Genomic DNA, 23,896 nt, shown 5'->3' with positions numbered 1-23,896 from the left:
ACATTTTCTCCGTTACTACGTTAAAAGTTATATTTTTCATATCGTGTGAATGATATATTTTAATGGAGAAACGATCTTTAAAATTTTATTTTATTTAATTGTGAATGACAAGAAATAAGAATCTACTAAAAATTGATTTTGCTTTTGTGAGGATGAAGCTTCTCGCTTTTGAATAGAGGGAAGAAGCGTCTGTGTCGTCTATCATCGGCCTCTCCTTCCTTTCCTTTCCTTACTTCCTAAGTATGTGACCTTTCTATTATTAAGGATTTTTTTTTTTTTCCTTGCGGTAGTGGCCAGTGGGATTGAGAAATTAATCTCCCAAGACAATACGTAACAATATATATTTTTCTACTACAAAAAAACAAAACAAATATTATTACCATGAATGGATTGTACTTCAACCCTTTCTAGTGGACATATTAATCAAAAGGTTGGATATGATTTATCAGTAGACTGTTTTTGATAGTCGGAGAAAAAATAAAACATACAAACGTTTCACCTTCAAACACCGTGATTATGTCGAGTATTACGTGTTAAATTTTTCGTGTTCTGTCTTTAGTAATGATGAGACATTATACTTACTATAAATTAAGTATAGCAGATATTATAAAATTTACCAATACAGAAACGAATAACAAGAAAGAAACCTTTGGCGTTGGGACAGTTTTTGGTAACGAGAGGACCCATTGGTCGATCGGTAAAAGAATATTGTCAGAGTGGGAATATAAGATATGATCGTCATTCGTTTGTTTTAAAACTTTTAATATACAATCACGTGTGTTAATAAACAGAAACTTGTATTAATTACCAGACGAAATATTCAACTCTTTTTTTTGCTACAAAATATATGTAGATGTAGGTAATCTTTTTTGACGGCAAGATGTAGGTATCTAGGTACGCGATATTGTAATATATGCATAATCATCATTCACGGATTGTATTACATTCAAACGTTCGAAATCTTATAGCTACTGTATAATATGTCTGATCGTGGGGAAAAAAACTGAACAGTTGTTGTTTGTTAAGCATGAGATTAGGATACAAGTGGATCACATTGCATGCAGGCGTTCACACTGTGGAAAATTAAACTTGATTATTTCTCTTTTTTTTTTTTTAAAACATATGTAAAGTAACAAAAATGTGGACTTAATTACTTAGTCATTAGTTTAATAAACATTATTTTAGAAAAAAAGCTGCCACGAAAAGAACTTTAGTAGATTAGTGTTTAAATTGAGCCGCTATAACGCATAAAATCTACAATAATAACACAGAGAAAGCTTAAAGGTTTTTAAAAAGACAATTTTATGCAAGAGAAAAGAAAAGTTGTTGAATTAATGTTAAGAAAAAAGCTGAATGAATGTATTAAGGGTGAGAGGAACCTTTTGCTCCACGATATTAAAGGTTGAATAATGTCTCAATGAGAGGAGGAAAAGCTTTTTCCCACACGAGATTTATAAAACTAGTCGTTTTTTTTATTAAGATTCAATCATTCAAATTAATTTTGCTTTTGATCAGCTAAAAGTATTAAGGGATTAGTTTGATTGTTTTTTTAGTCATTATACTTGTAAATTAAAGGTTTTATTAACCAAGTTTCATAAAAAAATTACAATAAGGAAAAAAGTATATTCAAAAAGAATGTGGAGTGGGTTTTGTTCTGCAATAATACTAAAAGAGAAAAAGAAAGAGAAATTTACATGAAAATGAAAGCCAAAAAGAAGTGAAGGGAAGAGAGAACATATTCGACTCTCTCCTTTGCAGCAATCTTATTAGAGAGAAGCAAGGTGGGGGGACTGATTGAAGAAGAAAGTGGGCGTGATTCTTACGCGCTGACTTTTGAATGATCAGTCAATCTCTGGTAAAAAAAAAAAAACAATGGCCCATGGGCTTCTAATGCGTTATCGTCCGACAAAATTACCTCAAAAGTTAGCCCATTGTGGGCCCGCTCCCTTTCCACCCTTGCTTTTTACCGTGTCTATCTTGTGGGTTCCACTTAAAGCCCAGTGGTCACTCCCCTTTTTTTTTTCGCAAACATCAGGAATTATTGTCCGTTTAATAAACCGCTCTAGAAGATTTATGTAACTAGTGTGATATTTATGTGATATATATTCTGTAAACCAAAATAAATATTTTTGTCGAAACATAATCTTTTTTATTTTTTCCTTTTGTAAAGTAAAGTATGTAAATCGATTAAAATTTGTGAAAGTTCGTTAATTTTAATTACTTTTATAATCAGTTAAATGTGTTTTTTTCTGTAAATAGTGTATAATATTATTGAGGATGAATAACACTCTAAATAATCCCACTCAGACAATAAAAAGGAAAGAAATCATGAACCTTTTTATAACATCCTTTTTCTCTTTTCTTCAACTTTCACCTTCTTGATGATCTATCAACATAGTGGAGCTTCCGGATCTCTTTCACTCGAATGATTTATTTTTATTTTTATTTTAAAGTAGACGAACTTTATTTGTATGTGATGAGGTTATAGCCCCTTTACATAGCTGGAGAGGTTTCTTTTTCTACTACGTTGCTAGTTGTGTATAATTTTGGGGATATATGATGAGAAAGATACATAAATTAAACATATGCTGATATGCATACAAAAAAAAAAAAAAAATTACGGAATCAAATTTACAAATCATTGTCACTTAGATTTTTTTTTTCTTTACAAATTTATATATTTTGTAAACCAAAAAAAAAACAACCCGTATTAGACACGGTTACCAAATCTCTTTGCTTTTTTTTTTTTTTTTTTGCACGCACTCCCTTGACGATAAAAAGCTTACCAATCATACCTTTCAAAAGCCCCCGCCACCTTCTTCTCCACATAGAAAGAACGAAAGCAAAGAAAAAAAGAAAATATTAAAAAGGCTTCACCTTTCTTCATCTTCTTCACAAACAACAACCCATGAAAATCCCAGCTTCATCTCCTCAGGACACGACCAACAACAACAACAGTACTGATAGTAATCACTTATCCATGGACGAACATGTCATGCGTTCCATGGATTGGGATTCCATCATGAAAGAATTGGAGCTTGACGATGACTCTGCTCCTAACTCACTTAAAACCGGTTTCACTACAACCACCGCAACAACAGATTCTACTATTCTGCCTCTCTACGCCGTCGATTCAAACCTCCCTGGCTTTCCTGATCAGATTCAACCTTCTGATTTCGAGTCATCAACCGATATTGTTTATCCCGGTCAGAACCAACAACAACCAACCGGGTACGGTTTCAATTCCCTCGACGGCGTCGATAATGGAGGTTTTGATTTCATCGAAGATCTAATCCGAGTCGTCGATTGCGTTGAATCTGACGAGTTACAGCTCGCTCAGGTGATATTGTCACGGCTCAATCAACGGTTAAGATCCCCTTCGGGTAGACCGTTACAAAGAGCTGCGTTTTACTTCAAGGAAGCTCTCGCTTCTCTTTTAACCGGAACAAACCGGAATCCAATCCGGTTATCTTCTTGGTCTGAGATTGTTCAGAGGATCCGAGCGATTAAGGAATATTCCGGGATTTCTCCCATCCCTCTCTTCTCTCATTTCACGGCCAACCAAGCCATCCTCGACTCGTTGAGCTCTCAGTCGTCTTCTCCGTTCGTCCACGTGGTTGATTTCGAGATCGGATTCGGTGGACAATACGCATCGCTCATGAGAGAAATCGCCGAGAAATCTGTTAGCGGCGGGTTTTTAAGAGTTACGGCGGTGGTAGCGGAGGAGTGCGCCGTCGAGACGAGGCTAGTTAAAGAAAACTTAACTCAATTCGCGGCGGAGATGAAGATTCGTTTCCAGATCGAGTTCGTTCTTTTGAAGACGTTTGAGATGTTATCCTTCAAAGCGATTAGGTTCGTAGAGGGAGAGAGAACCATCGTTTTGATTTCTCCGGCGATATTTCGCCGTTTAAGCGGAATCTCCGATTTCGTGAACAATCTACGGAGAGTGTCACCTAAGGTCGTCGTATTCGTCGATAGCGAAGGATGGACGGAGATCGCCGGATCTGGATCGTTCCGGAGAGAGTTTGTTAGCGCTCTTGAGTTTTACACGATGGTGCTGGAGTCGCTCGACGCCGCAGCTCCTCCCGGAGATTTGGTGAAGAAGATAGTGGAAGCGTTCGTTCTGCGTCCGAAAATATCCGCGGCGGTGGAAACAGCGGCTGATAGGAGAAACACCGGTGAGATGACTTGGCGGGAAGCGTTCTGCGCCGCCGGGATGAGGCCGATCCAGCTAAGCCAGTTCGCCGATTTCCAAGCAGAGTGTTTACTGGAGAAGGCGCAGGTTAGAGGATTCCACGTGGCGAAACGACAAGGAGAATTGGTGCTGTGCTGGCATGGAAGAGCACTTGTTGCCACGTCAGCTTGGCGGTTTTAGATAAACCGGGTTTGGTTTTTTAACAATGATATAGAAATTAGAAATTGTATCTATTCTACCGTCTTTTTAATATTTTATTTCTTTTTGGTGTTTTTCTCTTTTAAATAATAAAAGGAAATAAAAATATTTTCTTCTTCAAAGTCTCTGTTTGAGCCAGAGGCTTTAATCATTCATAATATCTCTCCCTATACTCGAATATATAAGTGACCTTTTTTCCTTTTGCGAGTGTGTGAGTTCGTCGTCAATTTGGTAAACCGTCGTAGGAATCGCCGATGAGCGGATTTGCTTCACAGATACCATCCATGGCGCTTCTCGGATCCGGAATCACCAGCGAGGTAATCTTCCTTCTCATCAGATTGATGTTTCCGCTTGTACGGTTTTTGTTCCGATCCGTGATTTGGGGATTCGTGTCAAAGATTATGGTCACCTTGATTAGATATGAATGTTTAGGATTCCGTCATCGTCTGCCTTGTTCGAATTCAGATTTCTTCTGTAGTGGATTGGTGTTTTGGATTTCAATTCCTTTGGATATTCTTAAACTTTTGGATTGATGGAAATATTTGTTTTTCTCTTTGGAATTTTTCAGGTTGGGTTGCGTGTATTGCTTTCTCCACTTGGTTCCAATATCGTACTTCGTACAGCATGGTGAGTTGTTCTTCTTTAATTGTATAAGGTGAAAGCCATATAGAACCTAATTAGTGGTACAATAAGATGAATGATATGGTGGTATGATTTGGATTTGGGTGATTTGATTGGTAGATTGTTGATGAGATTATGATCTGATTGAGTGAGTGATGCTCATTCACATGTAAAGCAATGGGGTAGGGAATTTTGTTGTTTCTCATTATTATTAGCTTAGCGGAGTGGACAAGATTATTACAACTTGTTGAGATACTTTAGGGTATCTTTTGGACGAGAGTCAAATCTCTTTTTGGGGAATCTGGGGTATCCTTTTGTTCTTGTCGAGTTTTTGGATTCTTTACTCTGTTAGAGGTGGTGTTATATCTGTAGTTGAATCAAGGATTCGGTTATAAAGGAAACGTTTGTGTGTATGTTCTGCAGCTGTTCCATTGGCGTCGGGTTGCCTGTGTACTCTACCTTCAAGGCAATTGAGAGTAGAGATGAGAATGAACAACAAAAGTGGCTTATCTACTGGGCAGGTTCGATATTCTTACTGCAATTGTTATCAGTCTTCACCTCACCTCTTCTTTGGTTGTTCTCTACTGTTCTTATGCGGTTTATTTTTAAGAGTTTTATTGCATTCTCCCTTGGCCTTCTTTCACTTGGAACTTGATATTTTCTTTTCCTCTCTCTCTTTACCTTTTGTGCAGCTTATGGCTCTTTCAGCCTTGTTGAAGTGTTCACGGACAAGATCATTTCTTGGTACTGAGTTTTTTCACTGTCACGCTAGACATATGATATATGATTCTGGTGGACTTTATCAGGAGACAGGGATTGTTTAACTTGCAAAGTATTGATATTCAGTATACTCGATTATTTGCAGGTTCCCATTGTACTATCATGTGAAATTTGCGTTCCTCGTCTGGCTTCAACTCCCAACCATGGAGGTAGCTGTCTGTCCTAATCTCTTTGAAATCACTAACGTATAACAAGCTTTAACCCTTTACTCATTCTGCTTTCCTGATTTGCTTATTTTGTCAACTATTAGGGATCAAAACAAATTTACAACAACCAGATTCGTCCTTTCCTCCTAAGACACCAAGCTAGAGTGGACCGACTCGTGGATGGAGTTTATGAAGAAATGGTTAGATAACTGCTTTCTTCAGACCTCCATATACTTTTGAGTTACTACTTTACCAATTGCTTTACAACAAAACAATTGCAGGTGAAGGTCGTGAGGTCGCACCAAGGAGAAATACGGTTTGTCCGATCAATGATTGCCAAAATGTTGGGATCAGGTTTGTTTTCCAAGCTCGAATTTTCTACGAAATTTAATACTTTGCTATTAGGTTATTGAATTGTGTATTTTATTTTTGCACTGTTGTTTCAACAGTCAATGCGGTTGCACCACCAGGCCAACGACTAGGAGGAATAGCAAATGGTAGCCCCGAACCAGCAGGAAGAAACTCAGATTCAGAATCGGATTCCAATCACGAAGACTAATAAAACAAAGTGTAATCGTAGCTTTTGCAGCCTTACAGTCTTGTAGGTCAAATCTCTATTACACAAAAATGTCAAACGATTGTATAGTTATGTAATCTCAAATAACTTTGGTCCGAGGGTTTTTTTTTTATCCAGTGTTGAAAAATCCCAATAATAACGTTCCATGTTTCCTAAGTGTTAATTTTTGCCTTCACCGTCTTTCGACCCAGCAGCATTCTGTTCTAAATTAGCTACAGCCTCTGGTCCAAGCACTCTCTGCAACTCATCCTGTAATTCATTCAGCGACCGTGTTTACATATAAGCTGACCGGAATAAGATAACAGTTGGAGAGATTCTGATTTTCTGATAAGAGTTTGTTACCTGGATCGAGTTGTTCTCAGACTTGAGCTTTTCACACTCGCTTGAGAGTCTTTGTAGCTCATCTCTCAGGCTTTGATTCTCATTCGACAAACTTTCCACTCTCTGTTGAAGCTGTTCGCATTCCGCCTGTTTGAATGGTTTATTATGGAATGAGTAATTTACATGAGAAGCAAACAGAGTAGAATAATTTAGCAGTCTAACACAGATATGAATATTACCTGCTTTCGCAATCTAGACCGCCTAGCAGATTCACGGTTCGATTGTTTCCTCTTCTGCCTCTTGAGCTCTCGTTCATCCTGATGAATGAACACAGAATTTTGTAACGAAGAAGTCTATAAGTAAATCAGAAAAGCTAATTCGCAAGTGAAATGATGATGATCTAGTCACACCTTCATAGGTACACCAGGTTGGGAAGACCATAAGTCCATCCCGATATTCAGATTAGTCCCGGGGGCGACAGGCTTCATCGGCACCGAACCTTGTATCTCACCAGTAGTACTTTGAGAACTTGCTGTTTAAGGAAACTTTACCAAGTCAAGAAACATGGAAGAAAACACAAGCAAAGGAAAGCAATAAAAATTGCATCTGTCAGAAAGCTTACCATCCGCAAGCATCTGTCCAAAGCTTGGCTTTCTAATTGAACCTTGTTCCTACATTAACATGAAACTCAATTAAACACAGCAAAAAGCATTGAAGTAACAGAGAACACTTCAAAGATATAACAGTACCTGTTGATTGGCATTCTCATCATTATCATCAGATGAACCCGCTGAGACACTTTCATCACTGCACAACGGAAAGAAAATATCATAATTACATAAAAGCTCCCTCATGATCTGCATATATCACTGCAATCAAACTGAACAAGTAACACGTTGAATAGAGTGTAATTAAAATCACCTATGAGAGACACCATCGTTCCCTGAACCAGAGAGCGCTTTGTCACCTCCTTCACCCTTTTTCTTCGAGTTCCCCTTTGACTTCTTGCCAGAAGCTTGGTCCTTCACAGTCTCCTTGTTTGTTGGACCAGAATTAGGAGGCTACAACAGAAGGATGTCGAGCAAGTTTTTTACTTTCTCATTTATCTATGCATGCCATGTAACAGAGCAAAAAAGCTTTAAACGATAGCTTAATGGCATGGGAAATTACCATGGGCATGCTAGGATGAGCATAGACAGCCCCCGGAGGATACATTGCTGGATACGGAACAGGAGTCCCATAAGGTGGCATCATATGGTGCTGAAAGTAAAAAACAACAGAAAAACTCATTTAGTGGTCTTACAGAAAGATACAGATTGATTTATCATAGAATCACATCAATAACAATACATTGAAAACTTACTTGAGCACCCCACATGTAGGGGTGAGGACTAGGAGATCCAACTGGGGATGGGAAAAAAGGATTTGGAGTACCTCCCCCGCCATAATAAGCCTAAAGAAATGAAACATAAAAAGTTATGTTCTGAAGTCTGGATGTTTCTCGAGAAAGAAGACACTATACTATAAAAACAAAAGTAGTGCATGTGACACGAACCTGCATTGAATTTGACCAGTCTGGATACGGTGTGGGAGGAACTTCCTGCAAACAAGAGGTAGATACATCAAACACAATATAGTTTCGGAATCCACAATCCATGAAATTGTTTCCAATAATAAAACGAAAGAGAAGGAGAAGAGAAACCTGAGCAGAAGATGTTGGTTTGGAAGGCTTAAACGGCATCTTCTCTTCACTCGTTCCCATAGCTTTATGAGCTTACTACTACTTGTGATACTCAGACTATACACAAAAAAACAAGAATCTGTCAAAACAAAGAATCTTGACAGAAGCATAATCATCATAAAACATCACACGAAGATTAAATCCAAAACTCAAAAAAAGGATAAATCTTTTGTGCTTCCAAAACGATAGCAATCAAATGACTTGTAAAACAACAGAACAAGAGTAAAGGGCCCTGTTCTTTTGCTTTCATTAATAGCAATCTAAAAGTCTCACATCTAATAACACATCTAACCTTAGTAGAATCATGCATAGGCTAATCACACACACAGAGACACACAACTCACGCTTCAGAAACCAAAACCTCTAAACGAATTCTCTCAAGAACCTTAACCAACAAAACACGAAACAACCTCAAATTTGGCATAATTGATCAAACAATTCAATCCAAATCAGCATAGCCAAAGTACATATGTTACATGCAAAGGGTGTTTATGCATAGAAAGGAAAAAAGAAAACAGACCAGCAGCAGCTTCTTCGTCTAATTGAGGTAGTACCGTTGTAGTGATGTGGAAGTCCAGCTAGGATTTTTTTTGATTTTATATATAAGAGACAAAAAGGATGAAGACACGTCGTCAGTCTCTCTTCTCTCCGACAGATCAGACAAAAAAAAAAACTCTACCCCGGGCAAAGAAGAAGAAAGAAGATATACTAAAATTTCTCTTTGGGTTCTTCTTCTCTTTTTCTTCTTTACTTAGTGCTTCATTGAATCTGTCGGAGAGTTTTTTTTGTTGTTGTTGATTGAAGAAGAAGATTAGGGGAAACAAAATTAAAAAAAAAAACAGAGAGAGAGGGATTGAGAAATCTCCGATCTGGTGTGTCAAAGTCCGATAGGAGGAGAAGAATACGAAGAAAGAGGAAAGTTTTTTTTTTGTTTGATTTTTAATTTTTAGGGTTTGATGATCTGACACGTGCGACAATGAGAGGTCCAGCTGTACACGTGTTACTGGATAAGGTTTTGACACGGTAGCTACTGTTTTGGTGTGACTCATCTACTCATTTATTTCTCTATTATTAATCAATAAAAGGTAATTTCATTTTAATTATCATCATTCATTAGCAAATCTAATTATATAGTAGTACTAAATAATTACTAGTAGATGATCAATATTATTAACAAATATTAGTTGTCAAACTTTTTTGTTTGATACAACAAATACTAACCAACTCAAAAGCTTCTCTCAAGTTTTTAATTTTAAAATAAAGTTTTTTTATTAGTCAATTCCTTTAAAGAATTTAAAAGATAAATCATATTTAACAGATAATGGATTTTACCTTCTAGTTAAAAAAAATTAATCAGCATGACGTCAAAATTATAGAAGGAAAAAAAAAAACCTAATATTTGAGACGGGCCCTTAGATTCTGCTAAGCGAATTTGGTTGGCTTCTAAAGCCCATTGGGTATCGTTTTAGAAGCCCCTAAAATGTAGACTCTGCCCATTTATTTTGATGTTGTTTATTTAGACCCGTTTAGAATTTTTTTTTTAGATAAAGATAGCATCTTTGGTAGAGCATTAGCATTTCCATTACGTAATTGATGTGAATGTGATGGATCACCATATCAATGAAAAAAGGTCACAGACTTTTCTTAACTCATTACATGACGACGACTCAACAATCTATACTAATAATACAACGCATTAGATACAGTGAATGTGTTGAAAGTGGTTACTAGTACTTCAGAACGATCCCATTTTAGAAAGAGCCACGGCATTACGTTTGCTTTACACTTCACTTTCTATTTTCCCAAACTACATCTACGTATTGGCCAAACAACTTCTTCGTGGGTCCGCTGTTTCTTTACTTTATGAGACCATAATGTTTTCAGGTCTATGATTGTATAATTAGGATGATTTAGTACATGTCTATATCATATTAACGCTAATCAAAATCCAAAACAACTTAATCTAAGTCGATCCTCTCTAATCATGTCATGTACCAAACTAAAAATAAAATAAAACTTTGATTTTCAGAAAATGCATCTTGTAAATTTTACATTGAGTGTGACAAAGATGTATGGATCAAAGAACCTCTGATCATCATGTCCAAAGACACCTTTGCATCGATTAGAAAACGATATGTGTCTAAGTCTTAACATATTTAGAAATGCATGATTAAAATGTGATCATTTCAATCGTTTAATATTTACAAAATTTTTATGACCAATATAAGAAAATCTCACTTTATATTATGCGATCCAGATCACTATAATAATCATGCTGAATTTATAACCATAGAGCAAATATGACTGTACTCTAACCATAATAAAAGCTTTCTTTACCCATTAGTTGTCAATTGGTCTATTAAAACTTGACTCAGAATGTTTTACCAAAATTAGTTATACGTTATCCGAACTCTGCTTTTGTTCTAATCGGGAAAACTCTTATCCATCGAGATAAAAAAAAAAAAAAAAAAAAAGTTTCAACAACCGTTTTGCTTATCTTATCTTCATGTGTGCATGTCATCTAGTCCTTTGTCTTCTACAATTTATAAAGTAAAGAATTTGCGAATCTTGCAGCACATATTTGAGCCGATAAGGCTTTGCTAGGGCCGCACTTCTTTTTGGTTAATGAAAATTATTTATTTGAAGACATAATTACTCAACTAGGCTACATATATAGATTCTACGGTCGTAATTACCATGCATATTTAGTCTTTTTGAACAAAAAAATAAAATTGAACCCATCAGCTCCAACATGTCTTTTTGTTCCATCTTTTTCATATATTAAACATTCTATATTTAAAATTAAAATAAAATAACTAATAGAATAAGCTTTTTTCAACGAAGTTACTAATAATTAACTACTTAAGCAATTCTTGCTTACATAAAGATAGCCAAATTACATCGTTAATATATTTGTACATTCGAAATTCAAGAGTTATATAATCTATCAAATTTACTTAAAAATATGCTTCCCTAATTCACGATACTAGCTTTGATATAACTAAATAGTGAATATTACATTAATAAGCTAGTAATTTCATATGTATAGACTCATCCATTCTGCTCCATCGATGTAACTGTTTTCAGGCACCGGATAAAACAAGTTGTCATAGTCATCCTCATCGTCTCCGACTTTGTAGTCTCCGAAAAATGGCGTTTCATTAGCTTCTACGGAAACCGAAGACGAAATTGGACTGTGGCTTGATCCTCCTTCTGCTCTTTCTGCTAATCTTTGGATTTCACGTTCTGCGTCGTAGAGTTGTTCTTTTAGCTGAATAACCTGAGGGGAAAAAAATGTAAAATTAATTATTAATTAACTAATCAATCACCAATACAGGCACTGATTAACACTTCAATTAGATGGGTGGTTACTGGTTACAGTCAGTGGGCCTACTCTACAATTCAGCCCATTGACAAAGACTTAAGTCAGTATTAAGAAAAGATAAACATTGTACGGAACACATATAAAAGTGTATTATGTTGTGTAATAAGGTGGCAATCTACTGTTTGATGTCACTTTTTTTTAAAGTTCTCAACTTAACTTTCTGTCTCATTTATTGATTTTTAATTCCTTCGAGCCTTGAGCTCACGTTCATTTATGCAAAAAGACAATATATTCCAAAAGAATTTATAAACTAAATTACATATTCTTTTTATTTTCTATAATGCAATTTAGTGTAGGAAAAAGGTAAAAAGAAAATAGAACAAAATTCGGGAGAAAATAGCATTTTCTTTTATTTTCTATGTATAAATGAAATTCGGATTGAAAAAAGTTGTATCATTATCTTAAGCATGGATCAAATCGATCATGAAGAAACTAAAAACTTATTTTTATTATTAATTATAAATAAGAATTAAATGAGAAACGAACAAAAAAAAAAAAGATAAAAGAGGAAAAAGGAAAAATACCTCAGACTCGAGTCGGCACTTGTCGACAACGACGTTGTCATGTGAGTTCTTGAGTTTATTGTACTCTTCCTCGAGTCTTTTGTTCTTCCACCGAGCGCGACGGTTCTGAAACCAAACGGCAACTTGACGAGGGTCAAGCCCTAGCTCCGCGGCAAGTCTGTCTTTCCTCTCCGACTCAAGTTTGTGCTCATCACCAAAACTCATCTCCAACATGTTCACTTGTTCATCGGTTAGCTTTCTCTTCCTAAACAAACAGTTACTTCCATCTCCGGAAGCCAACGCTCCTTTGCTCTTCTTCCTCCTCCGCTTCGGTGGCTTCACATCTCCTGCCGACCAAAGAAGTAAAAGCAGATTAATAAACTTGGATTTTTGAATTTTTTTACTTTTAATTTCTTGATGTGTGTTCACACTTCACATGCACGTAGATGATATCAGTATTTTTAGGTTTATGCGTGTTGGTCGAGAACTTTTTTTTTTGGAAAATAAAAATCTTCGGAAAAATTATCAGACTAATTACGATATTAAAAAAAAAGGACAAACCTGGTTGTGGTACTAACTGAGTGTAGACATCAGGGTACAGCTGAGAGATAAAGGCCATGTTTTGATCATCCACCGTGTGGTTCATGTTCTTGGATCTCTCTGTCTTAATTTGTCTCACTTTTTATGAATTGTGAGAAGTTGTGTTGGGGAAGAGGAAGACCTATGATTTTATAAGGAGTGTAGGTGTCAAGAAATGAAATGTCATTTTCCTGATGTGGGCTTCTTGTTCGTTTATAATTACGGAACTACCACTGGTCGTGATTACACTCCTATACCTCGTTATGACTTGGGAAAAATTGGTAAAAGGACAATGAAATTAAAAAGTGAAAATAATATTCATTTGTCACCAGCTTTAATATTGTTTCACTTTGTTAACGACGACGACCTTGACAGTTTATAATTGACATTTACTATGTCCAATTGTCCATTGGTTAAATTTTGTTGTCATTCTCAATTAAAAACATAAATCTTGTTCAAAAGCTTACCACATCATCAATTATTTTGTTATGTCTAATTATGTTTAAGTATGATATATCGAATTACTAGTTATATATAGATTAGACTTTCTTTTTTAGGTACTTGACAAAAGATAATGATAAAAAGATTTATTGGTAACATTGCGGCCCATGCGTAATACTAAACAACACTAAACATAGACGTATTTAGTTACACGTCATTGATCGGAGCATGAAAACTCGACAGCTTCGGCACGTGAAGACACCAAAGTAAATTTCATATACTTAAAGGGGGAAATGATACGAATTACGAATTCATCTATTTGTAGTTAATAATATTTATGAGTCTTTAGAAAACTATATAGTAGTAATGTAGTATAAAATTCGTAGAGGGAAGACCAATAAGGGACTATTTCGTAAATGAAACTGTGCTGTCCAGTGGAAAGGACATTCACCGGTCTCAATGTCCTTCACGACCCAATCAAGCCCCTTCAATACTACTTTCGACTCTTTTCTTTCTATTTATTCTTTAACTTGTGGATAAAGAGATAAATGATTTTGTTTATTTAGGTAATTAAATACAAGTGGTGTCTTCCTTCTATTCGTTCTATTCGCTAGAAAACTATGGCTGTAAGAATTAGCCATAATTCATTATAGAACTAAGATTCCAATTGATAAGATTTACACAACCGAACTAAATAAACAACAAAATAAAGAATAAATGCAGAAGAAAATGACTATTATATCGACATATATATTTTTTGTGATAAACGGCATAACTTTAGAATTCATCTTTTATTATTATTATTATTGTTGAACAACTACAGTATTGTGTGATATATATCTGCATAGATATGGACAGTATATATCAACGTCCAAGAATAAAAACATATCGTATGGTCTAATGAAGTATATTCTATTTCGAAACGTAACTAACCAAATCAAAAGAGGAGCCAAATGAGCAAATAAGTGACTACATTACTTGCTCTTGGTGCCAGAGAGGATATTCTTGGGGATCAAAAGATAAAGTATAAAGAAGATAGAACTTAAAGTGGTTGAAGACTTGGTGGAAGTGTAGACTTGTAGACACCTTAAGCTTCGACTTCGAAGCATATCATTAATTAACTGTAGTTAATTATCCTAAAATGGGATTAATTAAGATCATGTTCATGATGATAATTACTTGTAGATGTGGACTCTCCTTAAATATATTGGACCAATGAACCCCCTAAATTCGGTAAAGATATTTGTCTTCTTTTTGTGTGTGTATCTGTCTTAAAAAATAGTGTTTGCTTCTAAAGGTTAATAAACTTTATTTAGTTAAAAGGTATATATTGGAATTAAGAGAGTTATGGACTAATTATCATCTAATATATATATATATATATATATATATATATATATTTGTTTCCAATTGACAAATTTATTGATTTCTTGTGCTTAGCCTAATACCTAACAGCGATCAATCTTATAATGAAAACATAAACTTTATACTTATATAGTTAAAGTTTTTGATAAAGTTAAATCATGAGTAATGAAGCTAAAACGTAATTAGGATCTACAATGAACTCTAATTTTACACGTAAATTAAAATCAAATCGTAAAACCTTCAAATCTTATAAAATACTACACAAAAGTGAATTACTGATGTTTAATGGTTTAAAACTGCACTAACGCGTCCACATTTCTGAACTGGTTATTTGGTAAGATTAAAACACAATAATTAATAAAACGATAGCATGCATGAATAACAATACAAATACAAATTCCACTCTTCATCCCAATTAGTCTAGAGGTATCACAAATCTGGACATCTAGATTCTAGATGGTTACTAGGTTCGCATTCATAAGTTGAATTGGGGATTTGAATTCGTTATTGAATTTAATGTATCACGTTTTTAATTAATTTCTAAAAGTTGTCTTCTTTTTTAATGATGATGAGACGATGTAAAGAGAGAAAAGGAGAGGGGACAAAGGAACATGATGGGAGTCATATGAACGGAATACAACAACGAAACGTGGCGAATAACAACACAACCAAACGTACGTTTTCTAATGTTTTAAAGTTTATACAAATACTTTAAAAGTTATTTTAAAAGGAACATAGAGAAGTAGACAATGGAAGCCAAAGCCTTTTGTCTCCCTCTTTCTTTCTCGTAAGTGTTTGTGTCTGCTTTAAAAACACTGCCATGTCTCTACTACTTCACATGTTCTTCCAATCCCACCCTTACATCTCTATCCATCTATCTCCTCCAATTACCTCTCCAATACACTTTTTTTTTTGGTACTGTTGAAGAAAGTGCTTTAAAAAACAATTTTGTTAGAAGAAAAAAAATCCAGATGTCCAGCCTATTGAAACCAAAAAATATTGATATGGAAAGTACCATCCCAAAAAGTCTGGCATGTGATGATACCCTATTTTTGGAACTTATGTATGATTCAGTGCTACTATGATATACTGGATCACACATGACACACCTCATGAGTATATTAGGGCATAAATAATTTTGATACTTGTATTAATATGTATCGAAGCTGTTTAGATATCGTAGCTAAACTTGACGATGATTTTGCAAACGATTATTTAGTATACAGACGATAAATAGCCAACTGATACTTTGTTAACGGCCAACAAAAAAATCCGTGCTTGTTTATGGACCACTTATCATATTTAGTCCACGTAGAGAATTAAGGCTTCAAGATCAGTTGGCTAGGATTGTCTCATATTGTCTCTTGCCTAGAGATTGTAAGGATCGTTCGGCCGTCATGCATGCATTCAAAAACACGTAGCTCCCCTTGTTGTGGTGAAAAGAGACGAGCCATCGCCGGTGCGGGAAAGAGTTTATTCAGCACCAGCCAGAGCCAGCCATATATAGTTCAAAAGATAATCGAGTGAGGTAATAGGCTTATTGACCGTATAGTTAATACTTAATATACTGATAACCTGTGTTTTTAGTTAGAGAGATTGTGGACCGTTAAGTTAATTGATGTGTATGACTGTGCATAACAGCATAAGTGTTCTGGTAAATTAAAAATTAAGCTGGTGGTCTAAGATTAGCAGTTATCAGTAAATAAATATTATGTAAAGATTAAACTTTATACACGAATCTATAAACTAGATTCGTTATTCGTCGTTTCACACATTGTCAAATCACGTAAATTATCAATCAAGCTAGTAAAGTAATTACTTCATGAAGTATTTATTTAAAAGACCAAATTAAGTATCCTATATAGATAGTATAGTAGTACACTTTTGACGTATAACAAATTTATGCGGAACTCAAATTAACGAATTTTTATTTGAAAGCTGGAGGTGAAAAAGACAAGCACGCCAAAGAGAAGTAAAAAAGGTGACAACAAGGGAAGAACATGGGTTTGCCACGTGACGGAATTCTACGAGTCAGTAAAAACAGACCACCTCTCATATTCGTCAACGTGTCTCCTCCAGCTAGTTCAGTTCATAGAACCTGACTTTTTTCTTCAGACCAATTAGAAATTTTTCGTTCTCCCATAAACAAACCGTCGTCTTTGCCGTCATCAGCCAAAATATATATTGGTTTTTTTTCTTTTTCTTTGTCGAGTAATTTTAGCTTAAAACCATAATATTTTTTCTTGTTAATATATAAGGTAGGAATTCAACAACTAGTTTAACACAATTCTCAACTCTATAAAATTAAATTTATCTTAAAAAAATACATAAATCAATACTCTGCTATTTTTTTTTTTTAAGAAGAGATAATAAACAAGACATGCCTAGGGAGATATTTTTCACATATATATCCCAAAGAGGGAAAAACTTATCCGCAAAGAACTCTTTGGCTTTTTTGCTCAAAAATCGAAAATAGTTAGCGTCACAAACAAAAATCACGTTTTCATTGAATCTTTACCAAATCAATGGATTGAACTGTGAATTTGGGGAATTTAAAGAAAGGAATTGTTACGTGTATGTCTTTAAAGATTTCCTAATTAGGAAACGAGGCGAAACAGTGGACCATGTGAGTTTCAACTTGTTTCCTAAACCGGGCAATTTCAATCCCGATACGTGGCAAGTTCAGTAGCCACACTTTGTTTTTGGACCCTCTTTGTTTTTTTTTTTTTTGCTTCTTGACCAATTCGCATTTCTCTATTTCCGGACATTTTCTTAATCCCTAAGCCATTGGAAACCTCTATATATATTAGTAATAGTAACCAGTATATACAATTTCTTATTACTCCTAAATTTTAATTACTGTTAAGCATAATTAACCTCGACCTAATTCCCAATGTATACACGGACGGGTTTAGGGTACATTACTATTATTCTCGAGTTTGAGAAAATATTGAGATCCGCATTACTTTGAATTTTGGTTGTTTAACTTTTGAAGCTTGGAAGGGCTGCACATAGAGGTGCGATACAATAAGATTTGGATTAAAAACAGCGAGACTTCTCATCATATATAAGTAAAGACCATGTAAATTGTTTTGTACTTTGTTTTCTCTACGGAGACAAATAAATCTCATATATTCATATTATAATACAAGTAATTAAATTGTTTTTTTTTCCAGTACCATGTAATGTTGTATATATATTTAGATAGGAGATATATTTCTCACGGTTCGTCTGATTAAGATATATATATATATATATATATATTTTGACATCATAGAGAGATAGATTTATATGGTCGCAAAATTAACAAAATATGTATATATATTAGTTTCAACTTAAAGCCAATGTATATGGTCACTGTTGATTTACTGTTTTAGTAGATTAATTCTTTGTCTGTTTTCCGTTAGTAATAATAATCGTCGTTGTTCACATTATTTGAGGTAGTCGTATAGTTGAATTTCCATACCATATTATTAAAACATTACATGATAGTTTTCTTCTGACCGTTAACAAAACCCATAATTTTCAACAGAAAACAGATTACCAATTACTATTATTTTGCAGAGCGTATATGTCTAAAAGTAAAAGTACTACTATTAGTTCCTTCAGCATCAGCCAATCTTTTAAGTTGAAATAATTAGACAAACCACACTACAATTATCTTACAAAAACCATGAGATATGCGACACGCATTTACTATATAAGGATACAAAATCTTAGACCCACGGAAAGAAATTGATATATTATGTTATGTGCACATACATTAATTGGTAGAATCACATGCATCATGCATGTATTGCCATTTAGGGTCCTAGAGCCATAGGCACCCCCCGCGTTATGTAGTAGTAGTATTTAACACAAATATGTGTGCTCTCTCATCCAATACGTTACTTTAATTGGAAAGTCTTATCTTAATAAACAATTTCTCCGGGAGTTGGTGCCCTTTTTAAAAATATATACACACGATAACTTAGTTTTTTCTTCTCCGCCAATGATTGGTTGTGTCTATGCCAACATTTTGTTTTTAAAAGTAAATTCTTTGCGGAAAAACTATTTCTAGAGACCAATCTTTTTCATTAAATATATTCCTTGAATTGCGCCTTAATTTGAGCATTAAATCTAAGATGTAGACTTCTTTAATATAAGGCGAGACATACATATACATATTTATATATATCCCTAATCCCGCTAACAAATGTTTGAGTAAATTCAGTATTAGATCTAGTATATCAGTTCTTGAACCGGCTCCTCTAAACACACAATCGAGTTCTATCGTAAATTAACTCTAAAACCGGACTAGCCCGCAAGAACGTATTTGTTACTTCCATGATTGCATAACACTTTCGATATGTGAAAAAGACCGAAAAGGTCACATGTCTTGACTACGCTATTTTGATAGCCAAAAAAAAAAAAAGTAATAGTTTCATGGTGATAATGACAGGAGCATCGTGTTTGTTTTTATCGTTTGCAATCATGATTAGTGCGTCTTTACCATAATGATGAGAATGCGTCTTATTGGAGTATATGGTTCATTAATGAACTTATCTCCCTAGTATTACAAACTTGTTTAAAATAGTATATAGATTGTAACTTGTAAGCGTTAGAGTTCTTTTTGTGAAGAAGCTACCTACGAAAAAATAATGCTATGCATGCATGATGCAATGAAGAGAATTGTATTAGCAAATAGAAAGACTGAGACTTGCTCTTTTACGTCTTATTGGTTGTGTGTTTCTATCAATGATAATAAGCATTGGTAACTTAAAAGAATTGACCTAATCCACGTTTTACCAATAAAATGGATTGTTGCGACACCCGTAAATAATCCTTTCACTTCATAAGCTATGGACCCTAAAAGCTTTTAATAATTAAAGCATACTCAAAATGTTTTTCTCTTTTCCTTTTTGGGTCAAAACTCAAAATGTGTTAATGAAAAAAGATAACTGGGACACAAGCCTCTCCGTCTCGCGCGGGTCGCCATCACCGTCAAAGCCAAAAGGCCATGCACATCTACGAACTAGCTAGTCTGCTAGTGAATAAATAAATAAATTAAAAGAAAAACTTATGAGCCAACATTTTTTTTTCACAAATTTTAATAGTTAAGAGGTATTTTTTTTTTTTGTTGGGACGGCTGTTTAGAAGTAAGTTATGTTATCTGGATTAAAACTCCAGTAGAATTATTTTTGACAAAACTATAATTATAGTTATATTTATTACAGTATATGTTAATTGTTGGAATTCGTTAGTTTAAAAATCCAATAGAATTCCATGGATCCTTCTGTAGTGGATTAATAAGTATGAAAATCTCCAAACAGCTAAGCCTAAATCTTTCGTTGTTTAAAATAACAATTAAAGATTCTCAATTACTCGATTAAGACACTAATCACCACCACAATCTTTACGATTAAAACATTCAATGGCAAAAACACAACGTGGACGGTCCAGAAAACTCTCACGTGGAGTAAAAAACTAGATATACTTTCTATAAATATAAAACAGGAGTACAATATGTTGTCTCTCTTTGTTAATTCCTTTGCCACTTTCGAGGTCCAACCTGTCTCTCTGGTTCCTACTACATCCCAAAACACGATTAGAGCTTTAAGCACATGGTTAGCAACTACTACACAAATCTTGTCATTAGCTCATTAAATTAAGATTACAAATTTCCATAAATAGGATTTGGATACGTGGCACTGCTATTAAAATAAACATGCGTCCCCGATGACAGCTAAAAGAGGAGGCTTTTCTAGATTGCTCTTTGGTCCTAGATTCGTGGGGTGTGAGTTTTTAACACAATTTTTAATAGGAAAATTCTCTTTAATTAGTCTTCAATTTATCGCTCTAAAAATTTACAATATGCTTTCTATTTTGGTTCTTGTAGCTTTAAACGCGATCTTGTATTATTTTCATGGTGGTCCAAAGTAGTACCTGGCACAACATAGAAGCATGAGATTAGTTAATTGATAAACTTTTTAATCAATCGAAGTAATTTATACATAAATTTATCGGTAGATATAAGACCAACCAATCAGATATGTTATATTAGCTCTAACTAACCATCATAAATACCAAATCTTTAACATGTTCGATTCAACGTTTTTAATTACATCTTCTTTAACATTCTATTAGTATAGTTTAAAATTTCAATTACTTAAAACCAATCGTTGAAATTTGACTTTGCGGTTAACTATTAACTATTTTCAACAGTATATGCTTTCTTTTCTTCGAATTGTAACATTATGATTGATAATTTCCATGCAACTCCTTTTCCCTACATCGTAGGTAGGAAGGATAATAGGTTAATTTGACTACGTTAGAGATTTAAACTAGTACGCTTTCGAACGAGTCAAAAGACACCATTCGTGTTACCCACTAAAAAAGCAATCATCATATCAAGTACTCATGCACAACGAAATGTTTCCCTCTTCATCAAATTTAGGTTCCGGACTCGACAAAAACTTTTACAACACAAATTTCAAAGAAAAAATGACTCACTTCATTTAACTTTACCTTCGAGACAGTTAAATGGTAAAAGCAAACACCCGACCCTATCATTCACAACTTTAGTGTATTTTACAATGTTATGCATTAAAATTATAGTCTCGACAACTGTTTTAAAATAACAACAAGGATTAAGCAACAATATGTTGCCATTGATAGGCCCAATATGAATAAACTATTTTTGGGGTTCCTATTAAACCATAAACGGGCCAATAATTTAAGCCCAATAAACTTAAGTCTTAAACCCAAATAAAACCCAAATAATCAACGCAGCATTGACCGTGATATATACGGCTCCGTTTTAAAAGACCTGAGCGTGGTGACTGGTGAGATTATGTAAACTGTTTAAATCTTTGACAAAATTAAGAGTCGTGATTAAATAAATTTAAGTAAATTTGTTTTTATTTATTTGAATTTTAATTAATTCGAATTATCGTTGACGGAGATTTTGGGGAGAAAGATTCTCGATGGGGAAAGGAGGCGGTTGTGTTCCGAGCAAGAAGAAGAAGCCGTCGTCACTCACCACCACCACCGGCGATGGTCCCGGAATCGATGATAACGACGCTACTAATAACGCTCCGATCCAAATTGACGATGATCGAACGACGGCCACGAATACTGCTGGAACAACTACGCCGGCGACGGCGATTACCACGTCTTCCGCTGCTGCTAAGATCTCGTCACCGCTGAAGATCTTCGTCGTGTTCTACTCGATGTACGGACACGTAGAGAGTTTAGCGAAGAGGATGAAGAAAGGAGTGGACGGAGTCGAAGGAGTGGAGGCGACGCTTTACAGAGTTCCCGAGACGCTTTCTCAGGAGGTTGTTGACCAGATGAAGGCGCCGGCTAAGGATTTTGAGATTCCGGAGATCACGGCGGCGGAATTGGCGGCGGCTGATGGTTTTTTGTTTGGGTTCCCGACTAGGTATGGTTGTATGGCTGCGCAGATGAAGGCGTTTTTTGATTCGACGGGATCGTTGTGGAAAGAGCAGAGTCTTGCTGGTAAGCCTGCTGGTTTCTTTGTTAGTACTGGTACTCAAGGAGGTGGCCAAGAGACTACTGCGTAAGCAAGCTCTCTCTATTATACCATTTGGCAGTTTGAAGTAGTTGAATTTGGAAGTACAAAGTATTCAATTTGCTATAATCATGATTGAGTCAGTAACAATGTGAAATAAATGCAACCTTGAATGTTATGTTTATAGGTGGGTTTGCTAATGCTTTAAGTTTGTTGTGGTCAGGACTTTGTCTTGTACTTTTGGGGAAAACTTCTCTGATGAGATGGCTAATTAATTCTTCTTGTGAATTTTGCTTGCTTGATGTTTGATTGCTTTCTTTAAGTCTTAACCTGTACCATTCAATTCTAGGGATCCTATGTGAAGTTTTTGTTCAGAACTCAATTGAAATTGGCATTGAATAGTACCCTGTTCTCTGTTGGTATGATAGGATTACGTTGTGCTAGGTTGGTGTTCGATGTAGTGAAGGGAAAAGTTTATGAGAAAATGTATTGTGAATTTTACAGTATTAGATAAGATTCTCACTTTCTCAGCACCAAAAGTGTTAAATTGCTAGACATGAGAGCGTTGCATTCTATGAATTTGCATGTGTTCTTAAAGATCTGTGACAGATTCTTCAGTTATCATTTGTATTTCTTTAGAGGTCCCTTCAGCTGTTTTAGTCCCAAGTTTTATGGAATTGATTCCCATCTTTTTCATTTTCTTTTTGTCAACTTGGCTTCTGTGATACAAATTTGATTGCTTTACACAAATATTTGTGCACTTTGTTTTATACTTTTAGAGAGTATATAACAAGTGTGGAATCTTGCATCAGATGGTAATAATTCGTATGGTTCAGCATCATAAAAGCATTTTGCAGTTGGGATCCTTTATTTCGCATTTAAATGTCAGCATTGAACACTTGCGCTGATTCCATGTGGTGGTGTTTGTTGCAGTTGGACAGCAATCACACAGCTCGTGCATCACGGGATGCTATTCGTACCCATAGGCTACACATTTGGAGCTGGAATGTTCAAGATGGATTCGATCCGTGGAGGCTCTCCTTATGGAGCAGGTGTGTTCGCTGGTGATGGGTCAAGAGAAGCAACAGAAACAGAACTGGCTCTTACTGAACATCAAGGAAACTACATGGCTGCAATAGTCAAGAGACTTGCTCAACCTTAAAAAAGAAAACAAAATTGGCTTCTTTTCTCTCTTTTTATTCAATCCCTCCTCCCGCTAAATAATCATCACATAAAAAAAAAAATCCTTTTTTTTTTTCAGTTTCATCATAATTTCTTTCTTTTATGAGTGTTTTTTTTCAAGTTTCGCCATTATCCAAGAACCTTGGATCATCATCATCATATGGTTCTTAGTTCTTACGTTAATGGTTGTGTGTACATGTTATTTTTTTTTTCTTTTAATTATTATTTGTCTCTTGAGTCTTCATTATTCTCCATAAATAAATATTTGTTTGATAATTTTTGTTTCTTGTAAAAAGTATATTTCTTTCATTGGAGTTGTTGTTTAACGAATGTTATTATCAAACAGTTT

General features: G+C 34.9%; 5 protein-coding genes across 8 annotated transcripts; 3 read left to right on the top strand and 2 right to left on the bottom strand.

Moving 5' to 3' along the window:
• Window positions 1–2,805: 2,805 nt before the first annotated feature.
• Window positions 2,806–6,673, top strand: LOC104729507 (HVA22-like protein k). The gene is made up of 8 exons (XM_010448450.3): window positions 2,806–4,710; window positions 4,962–5,020; window positions 5,438–5,535; window positions 5,707–5,758; window positions 5,880–5,943; window positions 6,045–6,140; window positions 6,222–6,294; window positions 6,390–6,673. The coding sequence occupies exons 1-8, from the start codon at window positions 4,648–4,650 to the stop codon at window positions 6,497–6,499; spliced, it is 615 nt and encodes a 204-aa protein (XP_010446752.1). The 5' UTR covers window positions 2,806–4,647; the 3' UTR covers window positions 6,500–6,673.
• Window positions 2,909–4,515, top strand: LOC104729506 (scarecrow-like protein 15). The gene has a single exon (XM_087478381.1). It carries the CDS (start codon window positions 2,909–2,911, stop codon window positions 4,373–4,375), a length of 1,467 nt encoding a protein of 488 aa, XP_087334507.1. The 3' UTR covers window positions 4,376–4,515.
• On the bottom strand, window positions 6,469–9,607 carry LOC104729509 (G-box-binding factor 1). 3 transcript variants are annotated; one of them, XM_087478382.1, is made up of 12 exons: window positions 9,100–9,607; window positions 8,541–8,636; window positions 8,394–8,438; window positions 8,202–8,291; window positions 8,009–8,098; window positions 7,760–7,899; window positions 7,588–7,645; window positions 7,461–7,509; window positions 7,249–7,370; window positions 7,078–7,155; window positions 6,860–6,985; window positions 6,469–6,766 (listed from the first exon to the last, which is right to left on the bottom strand). In XM_087478382.1, exons 2-12 carry the CDS (start codon window positions 8,598–8,600, stop codon window positions 6,677–6,679), a joined length of 948 nt encoding a protein of 315 aa, XP_087334508.1. In that variant the 5' UTR covers window positions 8,601–8,636; window positions 9,100–9,607; the 3' UTR covers window positions 6,469–6,676. The 3 variants fall into 3 exon arrangements, with proteins under 3 accessions (XP_087334508.1, XP_087334509.1, XP_087334510.1); XM_087478383.1 differs by having other exon boundaries at window positions 9,134–9,488; XM_087478384.1 differs by having other exon boundaries at window positions 8,872–9,106.
• A 1,729-nt stretch (window positions 9,608–11,336) lies between these two features.
• On the bottom strand, window positions 11,337–13,401 carry LOC104729505 (homeobox-leucine zipper protein ATHB-40). Its single transcript, XM_010448446.2, has 3 exons — window positions 13,029–13,401; window positions 12,489–12,814; window positions 11,337–11,859 (listed from the first exon to the last, which is right to left on the bottom strand). Exons 1-3 carry the CDS (start codon window positions 13,111–13,113, stop codon window positions 11,617–11,619), a joined length of 654 nt encoding a protein of 217 aa, XP_010446748.1. The 5' UTR covers window positions 13,114–13,401; the 3' UTR covers window positions 11,337–11,616.
• Window positions 13,402–21,617: 8,216 nt separating this feature from the next.
• Window positions 21,618–23,856, top strand: LOC104729504 (putative NAD(P)H dehydrogenase (quinone) FQR1-like 2). 2 transcript variants are annotated; one of them, XM_087477696.1, is made up of 2 exons: window positions 21,618–22,413; window positions 23,299–23,856. In XM_087477696.1, exons 1-2 carry the CDS (start codon window positions 21,818–21,820, stop codon window positions 23,525–23,527), a joined length of 825 nt encoding a protein of 274 aa, XP_087333822.1. In that variant the 5' UTR covers window positions 21,618–21,817; the 3' UTR covers window positions 23,528–23,856. The 2 variants fall into 2 exon arrangements, with proteins under 2 accessions (XP_087333822.1, XP_087333823.1); XM_087477697.1 differs by having other exon boundaries at window positions 21,665–22,352.
• The last annotated feature ends 40 nt before the right edge of the window (window positions 23,857–23,896 follow it).

This window comes from Camelina sativa, chromosome 12 (genome assembly GCF_030686135.1).
Source record: "Camelina sativa cultivar CO46 ecotype springtype chromosome 12, ASM3068613v1".
NCBI lineage: Eukaryota > Viridiplantae > Streptophyta > Magnoliopsida > Brassicales > Brassicaceae > Camelina > Camelina sativa.
Note: the sequence above shows the minus strand (reverse complement) of the source record. Positions and strands in the feature narration are given on the sequence as shown.

Coding starts and splice junctions, on each gene's coding strand:
- LOC104729506 (XM_087478381.1), top strand. CDS start 2,909: ATGAAAATCCCAGCTTCATCTCCTCAGGACACGACCAACAACAACAAC.
- LOC104729507 (XM_010448450.3), top strand. CDS start 4,648: ATGAGCGGATTTGCTTCACAGATACCATCCATGGCGCTTCTCGGATCC. Junction 5,759..5,879: donor ACGGACAAGATCATTTCTTG/GTACTGAGTTTT, acceptor GATTATTTGCAG/GTTCCCATTGTACTATCATG. Junction 6,141..6,221: donor ATGGAGTTTATGAAGAAATG/GTTAGATAACTG, acceptor AAACAATTGCAG/GTGAAGGTCGTGAGGTCGCA.
- LOC104729509 (XM_087478382.1), bottom strand. CDS start 8,600: ATGGGAACGAGTGAAGAGAAGATGCCGTTTAAGCCTTCCAAACCAACA. Junction 7,371..7,460: donor TGGACAGATGCTTGCGGATG/GTAAGCTTTCTG, acceptor TTCCTTAAACAG/CAAGTTCTCAAAGTACTACT. Junction 6,986..7,077: donor GGTCTAGATTGCGAAAGCAG/GTAATATTCATA, acceptor CCATTCAAACAG/GCGGAATGCGAACAGCTTCA.
- LOC104729505 (XM_010448446.2), bottom strand. CDS start 13,113: ATGAACCACACGGTGGATGATCAAAACATGGCCTTTATCTCTCAGCTG. Junction 12,815..13,028: donor TCAGTTAGTACCACAACCAG/GTTTGTCCTTTT, acceptor TTTGGTCGGCAG/GAGATGTGAAGCCACCGAAG. Junction 11,860..12,488: donor AGTGCCGACTCGAGTCTGAG/GTATTTTTCCTT, acceptor TTTTCCCCTCAG/GTTATTCAGCTAAAAGAACA.
- LOC104729504 (XM_087477696.1), top strand. CDS start 21,818: ATGGGGAAAGGAGGCGGTTGTGTTCCGAGCAAGAAGAAGAAGCCGTCG. Junction 22,414..23,298: donor GGTGGCCAAGAGACTACTGC/GTAAGCAAGCTC, acceptor TGTTTGTTGCAG/TTGGACAGCAATCACACAGC.